The 9,176-nt window shown below is 32.0% G+C and overlaps 1 protein-coding gene across 3 annotated transcripts; it reads right to left on the bottom strand.

Annotated features, from left to right (window-relative positions):
• Window positions 1-734: 734 nt before the first annotated feature.
• LOC113854347 (transcription factor TCP4-like) lies at window positions 735-4,071 on the bottom strand. 3 transcript variants are annotated; one of them, XM_027485294.1, is made up of 3 exons: window positions 3,397-4,071; window positions 1,618-2,993; window positions 735-1,365 (listed from the first exon to the last, which is right to left on the bottom strand). In XM_027485294.1, the coding sequence occupies exon 2, from the start codon at window positions 2,677-2,679 to the stop codon at window positions 1,654-1,656; it is 1,026 nt and encodes a 341-aa protein (XP_027341095.1). In that variant the 5' UTR covers window positions 2,680-2,993; window positions 3,397-4,071; the 3' UTR covers window positions 735-1,365; window positions 1,618-1,653. The 3 variants fall into 3 exon arrangements, with proteins under 3 accessions (XP_027341095.1, XP_027341097.1, XP_027341096.1); XM_027485296.1 differs by having other exon boundaries at window positions 763-1,365; window positions 3,091-3,792; XM_027485295.1 differs by having other exon boundaries at window positions 791-1,365; window positions 3,126-3,792.
• Between the last annotated feature and the right edge of the window lie 5,105 nt (window positions 4,072-9,176).

Here is a 9,176-nt window from a genome sequence, read left to right as displayed (position 1 = left end):
TTGGGTAGTTTCCTGGCTTGATTGTTTTATGGACAAGTGTGATTCATTGTGGTACAAGGTGGTTTTGTGACTTGGAGATGTTAGGTTTGGGTTCTTTGCTTATTGGTTCCACTACTTTGGGGGCAAAAACTTTGTTTAGTGATTGCTTGGGTTATATGTTTTAAGGTGGGTGGTATTGGTTTCTCGGTTTTGTGTGATACGCATAAGGTGTGAGTTTTGTAGTTGTTTTAGCATTTCTTTGTTGGTGTTTAAATTTGTAGAAGACGTTGTGTTTGCGTTTGCTGGAAAGAGGTAGGGTCTTAATTGCTTTTGGGATTAAAAGGGCTTGTTGTTTTGGTCATACATCAGGTCTTTGTAGCATGATTTGGATTGGAGTCTTGTTTATTTTGTTATGGTTGGAATCTCGGTTATTGAACTTTTGTTTGGGCATATTTATTTGTTGTATTTGTAATAAACACAAACCAATGACCGTCTAAGAAAATCAAGCAAGCAGACAATTTATGACAGTACAATACTATTACCTCATTGTAATTCAATTAAAGTCATGGATTCCCTCAAATTTTCCTATGTCATCGTTTTAATCTGTGTCAGTTTTAGTTAGTATTTCTTATATGATGTTTGTTACGTTTTCCAGGACTTAAACATTCATTTCTTTGAAAATCACAAAAATTTGTTTTTACGTTCTGTTACTATGAAATTTGTGCGGAGGTAAAACCCACCATACACTTATAGAAACTCTAACATCGTAACTTTTTTCTAATGAAAAAGAGACAAATGTTTCAAATCTTCTATAAAATGTAACTTACATATTACTTGAAATTGAAGCAGGCGCAGAAATACATTGCCGAATGGTTCGAGAAAGTGTTTGACTTCCAAAGTGCTCCATTAAATGTACTTGGGGCAAAAAGGAAACCACATCTCTTTCTACTACAGGGGGAACAATTGAATCAATCAAAACCATACTAGATTAAGTTTTTCTTGAAGTGGGGTACACCAAGAATCAACTTGAAACCTTGGGTGTTCACTTGATATCGGATAAACTATGCTATTCTCGACATTAATGAAACATGATCGAGGATCATAACCACTGAATCCAGCTTAATGTCATATATAAATTGAGCAAAGTATCATATAGATATAAATCATGATACATTAATATATCAAGCAGCGTTGATTAGAGGGAACTAGTCAACCCACTTGTAATTTTTATCTTAAAAAATATATAAAGCACCAATGTAATTTGGCTGCAATAAGGAGGGAAAAGAAAGGCACAAAAAAGTTGAATCCAACCAGACATATTTTGTAGATCATCAAGATATCTCCATCTCAATCTTCCCACGTTTTCAAGTCCGATAGACAATGCTCCTGCATAGCAAGATTCATGAGATAAAATTAAAAGGAAAAAGTCAGTGAGGGGCATTAACTTAGTTACTTCATTTGCAGCTTTGCATGGGAAATGTCTTTCATCAGTTTTCATTCTCTCTTCCATTAAAAACAAAAGATGACATGTTAGCACAAATCTCATCAAGTGGTCCCTTTTCCATTTCCTTTTCCCATAACATTGTTTACCATTACTCCCCAAGAAAAGAAAAAAAGAATGGGTAAACAATGAAGTACCTGATAGATAAGGAACATTGCAGTTCATGTTTGTGGTCAGTGATGAGAATTAGGAGAAGAAGATGATGGCTTATCTGAAGCAACTCCATGGCTCTCATCCTCCCCTTGAATTCTTGCAGGAATGCAGAACCCTGGCAAGGCATCAGACAGAAACCTGCTGCCAAAGATGGAAGCTTGTTGAATTGGTTGAGACTTGTGATGCTCAGAGGAAGCCATGGGAATGTCACTCCAAGGACGAAGTGATGGTGAGAAACTGGACTGAAGGGTCCCCCTTTGGGAATATGCAGCAGAACCACCTTGGCCTAGAAGAGCAGGTGGATTGACCATGAACCCGGTTCTGTTCATATCAGTGGTAGCATCATTGTTCCAATTCACAATCCTGTGGTAATTGGCCTCAAACCCAACTTGAGTTGAGCCAGAAAAGAGGGTTTGGTCATTGGAAGGTGTTTGATTTGCACCTGCTTGGGACTGCCCATGATGGATCAGACCAGAATCTTGGAAGGAATGAAGAGACAGGCCAAGATCCTCAGTGGAGTTGTTGGTTCTGGAGATTATGTCAGGTGGGTAGCTTTGAAAATTAATGGAGGAAGTAGCAGTGGTGGTGGGAAAAAAGGCTATGGCATCAGTGTCAATAGGTGAAGGAATGAAAGCTGAATGGTGGTTATCAGGGTCCTCACCTAATTGCCTTTGAAGCTGAAAATTGTAACCAGAAGACTCTGATTGTTCTGCAATTGCCATGTCATTAGAACCTGCATTGTTATTGTTGTGTTCAGCATCTGTGGTGTTAGGAGGAGGGTGCCATGGAGGAAGCTCAGCAAGCTTGTCAATGGCAGCCTTGGCCTTCTTGATGAGCCAGTCCACAGCCTTGCTGGGTCTGTCATAGCCTAAACGATCTTGAACATCATAGAATTGAATGGCTGTGTGTGCTGATAGCCTAACCCTGCGATCACGAGGACCCTTTGCAGTGTACACCTTGCTATGCCTATCTTTTCTACCTGTGGATCGAACAATGTGGCCTCCTTGGACTTGAACAATCTCTCCCCCAGTGCTCTTCATGCCCATTCCTCTATTGTGCCTTCTGCATAGTTGATGCTGATGGTTAATTTATAATATATGCCCAAAATTTGTTCTCCTGTTTTGATTCTTGTGCTACTAGCTCTTGCTTGTGAAGGGTCTGTGTAGTGGCTGAGATTCAGATTCCTTTGTTTTTGTTGCCTTCTTTTGTCTTTGGTTTTCCTTCTAATGATTTTGGATTTCTTGAGGTTGATAGTACTCTTTGGTTTTGCTTCCTGTGACTTCTAACTCTGGTTGCTTGTTGAGCTTCATCTGCAGCTACTGAGGGCCCTTAATTTTGTGCTGATCCCAAAAAACAAAACCTGAAATTGCAAGTTCTTAAGATTCGCTATCCAATAACACTAGCACTGCAACAAGAACATATGACTGAATATATACAAACAAAAGGTAATTAACTACTCAATGCTTTGTTTGTGGAGGGATTCATGACTAACTCATGTCTGGCTTTAATCCACTAGGAAGTAAATTAGTAGATTGTTGGTGGTGTTTCTTTACGAGGGCATCCCAAAAATTTGTGAAGAATATGCAAGATTTCAACTTTCAATGACTTGAACTGATTGTACTAGGAGAAGGTAAAAAACACAAGCTACTATAGGACATTGAACTCTGTGATGATTGATCTAGCTTTTGATTTAGTTGAGGAGGTGTCACATGGGGTTGCAAGAAAGAATCGGTGGATGCAAAGTGAGGGGAAAAAAATGGTACCTTTGGCCTATGAGAGCTTGTTGATGCTTCTGCAAAGCGTGGCAGAGTGTGCTCAGAGTAGAGATTAAAGATCTTTTGGTCGTTTTTTAGCCCCACAAACGCAAGTGTAAGACCTTGTCACAAACCCCAACTCTTTTGTGTCATCTCTTTGGAGTTTAACCAACCCCTTAACTTTCTACTCTCTAATATATACTCTTCAACTTGTTTAATAACTCTAGATGCTAGTGATGAGCTATGATTAAGGTCATGGATGATAGAGAGGTAACTCTCAATGGCCATCTCTTCTACCCACACCTTTTTAAGCCTTTGATAATGACATCTAACAGCTTTTTTGGTTTCTTTCCTATCTGTACTCTGCTGTTTCACTATTAACAAATGTGTGATTTCGCTAAAAGGAACAACATCCACCCAATCCTCTACTGTGCATTCTCATTACCCTCCTACACTTTTCTACCAACTATTAATACATCCTCTTCCTGAAACATAAAATGAGAAGGGGGTGTACAGCATGCATTAACGAGCTTGTTGCTTATCAAGTAGTGGCAAAATATGGAAACTTGGTCTATGAATTAATTAAGAAGGAATTTTAATGCAAAAGCAAAACTTTTTTTCTTTTTGTGTAGATTTTAATGCAAAAGTTTGGCATGGTGATGCGGGCTATTTGCATATCGGCTTCAATAAATTATGAGACTTTTTTTTCCTTGTACTGTATTTGTGGTATACGAGAACTTTTAGCATAAATTAAATTATCTTGAAAGTGCTTACATTATAATAGCATTTGATAACTTTTTATAGGCTAAAGAAGACATGTGATTTTCTTAAAATTTAGTATTTTGGATATTGATTAAGGTGTCAATCGCTAATCCCCATATGGAAGCCCTAACACCATATGGGTTAGAACTTAGAATTATGTTAAAGATGAAAAGCCATTTATAAAGGAAGAAAAGCAACAGGTGGGTGATGGGGAAGTTGAGGTGCTCATTCATTGCAAATTAATATTGTGGGGAGGGAATCACACACAAGAAGAGTGCAAACAAATCAGTGTGCTATGGGAACATTCTTTTTAATTCTTCTTCATTTTGATTAGGTTTTTCATTCCAGGATTTTTCACCTGGTTTCTAAGCGTTTTCTTCATTTAATTATCAATTTGATTTTAATTATTCTCAAAGCAAAACTTATGTTCTATTAAATTATGATAACAATATTTTTTGATATTTTGAGATGGAGAGTTTTCAATTTTGTAACAAAAAAATGGAAAAGATTTGAGGATAAACAAATATAAGATTCTTACAAAAAAATGAATAAATAATTATCAAAATATTACATTATAATTTTTTTTAATATTTAATACAGTTACATTTATCGATATTTAAATAAATTATAATAATTAATTACTCACTTATACTGAAAATATATTAAATTACATATACCTATTATGTAAAAAAAATAATTTATAACCAAACAAATTATAAGTTAGTTTTATTTGCTAACCCACGCAGTATACAAGTTTATATTTAGTTTATTAAAATTGCAATACACGACGATAATAGGATAATCCACATTTTACCGTTACAAAAAGTTATATATTAATAATTTAGCGTTGAATTAATCACTCAATATTAGTATTATTTTTTTTTTATTTAACGGATACTAATAATATAATATTGCAGATTTATACTAGCAAAATAGTACATCATACATTGAATAATTTTATTTTTATAAAACTTATATATTATTAATATATCATAGTATTAATATAGATGTAATTTTTATAATGAAAAAGTATGTATTAATAGAAATATTTGTGTTATAAATTATTGTTTTTAGTGTATTTAAAATCAGAGTACGATGAAGTCTAGCTGGATATAGTGAGAAGTTATATGGTTTAAAAGACATTATCCGTACCACTATTGTTAAAAGAAAAAGAAACCTTATCCTAATTACATTCACACCATTAATTAAAGACTTTTAGGATTTTGCCAATCCCATCCATTTTTCATTTGGACAACTCTTAAGAAAAAAAAATTATAACACTTATCGTCATTATACTCAACAAAATACAACTATTATTTTCTTTATTTTTGGTAACCCTGTTGGCCCTAAAAAGTGGTAATTATATTTGTGAGGACATCAAATTCCCATCACATAAAAACATCCTCCTAATATGAAAGCCAAAAGAAATATTTAACTTTTCCATATCCAATAACACTATAAGGTTTAATTAGTTCTACTAACTAATCCAAGTATGATCCATTTTTAATTAATGAGTAAACCTTGTTGGGTCATATTTGATTTAAACATAAAAGCATGTCCTTCATATGCATCCATGCGCTTTACAGTGCACAAATTGGATTTGCCAATACCCGATTTCCATCTTCCTCAATAAAAAGAAGCAAGTTGAGCCACTCTTCCATTATCTAGCTAGTTTTACACACCAAATTGGGTAAGTAATTAAAGGGGGGAAAATGATTATATGAAGGATTTATGAGGTGGCTTAAATGTAGTGCATATGCCCACAAATCCCTTTCAGGTATCATAAACTCTTTGTGCTAGTTTGGTTATGTGCCTCTAAAATGTATTTCAATATAGTGCCTAGCCGCCCAAGCCTTTCAGTGTTGACACCTGTTTATTCCTAAGAGTTGAATAGAAAAACTATGGTTTTAATTATTAATGTGTTTTTACTTCCATCTCAGGCACTTGTTCTAATTGACTAGTGGGTTATGGTATAGAATTATTTATATTGTTTTTGCCAATTAAGGTTTTAAATTGTTGTTCAAATAATAGTTACAACTACAATATGAAAGTTTATATATAAAGCTTTTATAATCTCATTATGATCATAATTACAACGGCATCAGTCACATTTATCTATAATTATTTGTAATTTTAATTAAGATTTTGTATGTCTTTGTAACTTCAGTTGTAATTGCAATTTAAAACTACTAACCTTGATTCCTAGTTAATGTTCTCTTTGTTTTTCATTATAATTAGATGAAAAAAAGAAAGAACAATCCCGTTTATCAGAGTTAAATCTATTAATCAGAATTGTACATCGAGGAGATGACCAGAATCTTGTATCGTGTACTAAAAGTGAAACAAGCATCATAAAATTGAAAAAAGAGGTAGTGTATGGCATCTGCTAAAGAACATGAAAGCAACAAATACCGTGTTTCTTCTTCTTTTACAAGCGATATTGGTAGCCAAGAATGATATCAACACTTTACTTTTTTCGCTTTAATTATTCTTCTCTTCTTTTATTTTTCTGTTGGGATGTGAACTCTTACTGATAAACCTAACCACTTACAAATCTACTCTGTTAGATAAAAATTAAAATTATTTTTTAGAATTAATTCATTAATTATGTGTTTGAAATATATACGGAGAGTCACCAATAATAAAATAGGTAACGAGTCTATTAAATTTTGTATTTGATATTTTCAACTAGCTAATGAATGTCGAACCAAAATTAGTTCAAACAAATGGTTATGTTTATTGGTCAAAATAATATCACTATTTTATCTAATATTATTGTTTACATCAACGTATCAACCATAATTAATTGCTTTTATATTTTTTTTGAATGAAAGTTTGAAAATTTTGTATACTATTGTTGAATTATAAATTGTCTTATAATTTAAAATGACTGATTTTTATAAAAATTATATTTAGGGTGATTTAGTTAATATTATATTTTTTTTAAAAATTACAATATATTCAAATTAAATTTATTATTTTTTACGTAACAAAACAAAAGAGACAGAAATATACAAATTTAAAATTACTTATTATATGATACAAATTTTAATAGTAGCTTAAAAGTATTCGATCATAAGAAAATTGCTATAGGTTGTGATTTTTTGTTTTTCATCGTTACAAGGTGAAGTAAATAATTACTTCCGATATATGTTTTAAATTTAATCGTAGAACGCTTTTAAAATGGATCATCAACTGCTACAATCCCACTGTAATGAGCAATCAATTTTAAAACCTTTTTAATTAATATATTATCATTTAATCATAAATGATCATATTAACAAAAATTGTTAATTTATGTAATAATTAATATAATTATATTTATAATAGTTTAATTAATTAAATAGTATAAAAATTATACTAAACAACGTTAAAATTAAACTCTAATAAAAATTATACTCAAAATAATGGGTGTGTGACACTACTACAGTAGGGCTTGATTTGCACTATTTTGGTCACTGATCTTCTCTTTTTTATTATTTCTTTGCATTCAATTGATCAAAATATCCATCTTTTTTTTCTGGTCGGTTTCGTACATATGCTTTAAGGGCAACCCTCACTTGTACGTCACTCAACTCTGTTGACTCAAATTGAAGTACTCACCACGTAAAAATATCTGTTTCATAGTTTTGACAGGGCCTTAATCTTGCAGGTAATGTAAAATTTAAAGAAACCAATTTGCACAAACACTATAAGGCGACGTTCATAGGAAACTTTTAGTTTGTGCTACTCTTGCAAATCATTTGAGTTATTAGGTTGGTTCTCTAATGATAAATTTATTATCAAAGTAATGATTCAATGTCCCTTTTTGCCATCAAATTTAAGGAACAATTTGATATAAAAAATAACATAAATTTGTCATTTTATAGTTAAAAATTAAGTTAACAATACTTATGTTTACAAAACACAAAAACAAGCTTTACTTTTAGAACAATATTGAAGAGTCAATCCTTACCTGTGACTTAATGCATGAAACTCTCACTTATCCGTATTCAGTGAAACTTGAAAAAGATGAATGTATGCAATCTCTTTTATGAATATATAGGTTATTTTCAAAATTAAAATAAGTGATATTTTAAATCTTAAGAAAACAACTTTACCGTTAATTGTGGTTTAAACTCTCTTATTAAAATTCAGTTAAAATTTCTACTAGCTCGATTGTAAAATATTTTTCAAGAAACACTTTACTACCATCAATTACAACAAACAACACAGTCAAAACTCCCATATCAAAATATTACCTCTATCGTTCAAAGACAAGGATCAGAACACAATGCATTAAGACTAGCTAGCTCTATCTTTGAATGTACAACTCTGTACAATTTGTTAATAGCACAACTTATGTTAAAATTTAGAATCTTTTCATTAACTATGAACAATTTGTAATTTTGGTATAAGTTTTTGCTAAAAAAAATATAGTTTGAAATGACTTTCAATTAATTAAGAAAAGTATTAGCAACTCGAAGCTTTTATGCAAAAGGATATAACATTAATAAAAAGGACAGATAAGCAAAACCAAAACTAGCATATTTCATTCTCAGTCTAATCTTGCAAATAACTTTTTTTAAACGTTCATTAGTATTGACAGAAAGCCATTTTAACATTTGGACTATAGCACGGCTATAGGTTTGATTCTAATAGACTGCAAATTAAATTAAATTAAATTCAATGGTGTCTGACTAATCTTGCTAGAATGAATGGATACCTAACGAGCTCCTTCAGCGTTGTTTACCGAAAAAAAAAATTGTTCATATCATATATATACATATATGTGTTTAAATACTTAAAATTTGATGGATAATAATATTTATATCAGTCTAACAAGTTCAATTTCCTCTTTCTTTATATTACCAGGTCACACTCACGCCCACGCATGCAATACTCAAGTCTAAAATCAAGTTCGCAACTTGCCATGCCGGTGACGGCACTTTCAAAACGTTACAATAGTACGGTTTAAGAAAAGCAATAATTCTATGAAGTTATAGTCAGAAAATAAATAGAGTATGGCTTATAAAATATATTCAATT

Source organism: Abrus precatorius, unplaced genomic scaffold (assembly GCF_003935025.1).
Source record: "Abrus precatorius isolate BTA unplaced genomic scaffold, Abrus_2018 Scaffold11, whole genome shotgun sequence".
Taxonomy (NCBI): Eukaryota; Viridiplantae; Streptophyta; class Magnoliopsida; order Fabales; family Fabaceae; genus Abrus; species Abrus precatorius.
This window is presented reverse-complemented; position numbering and strand designations above follow the sequence as displayed.

Coding starts and splice junctions, on each gene's coding strand:
- LOC113854347 (XM_027485294.1), bottom strand. CDS start 2,679: ATGGGCATGAAGAGCACTGGGGGAGAGATTGTTCAAGTCCAAGGAGGC.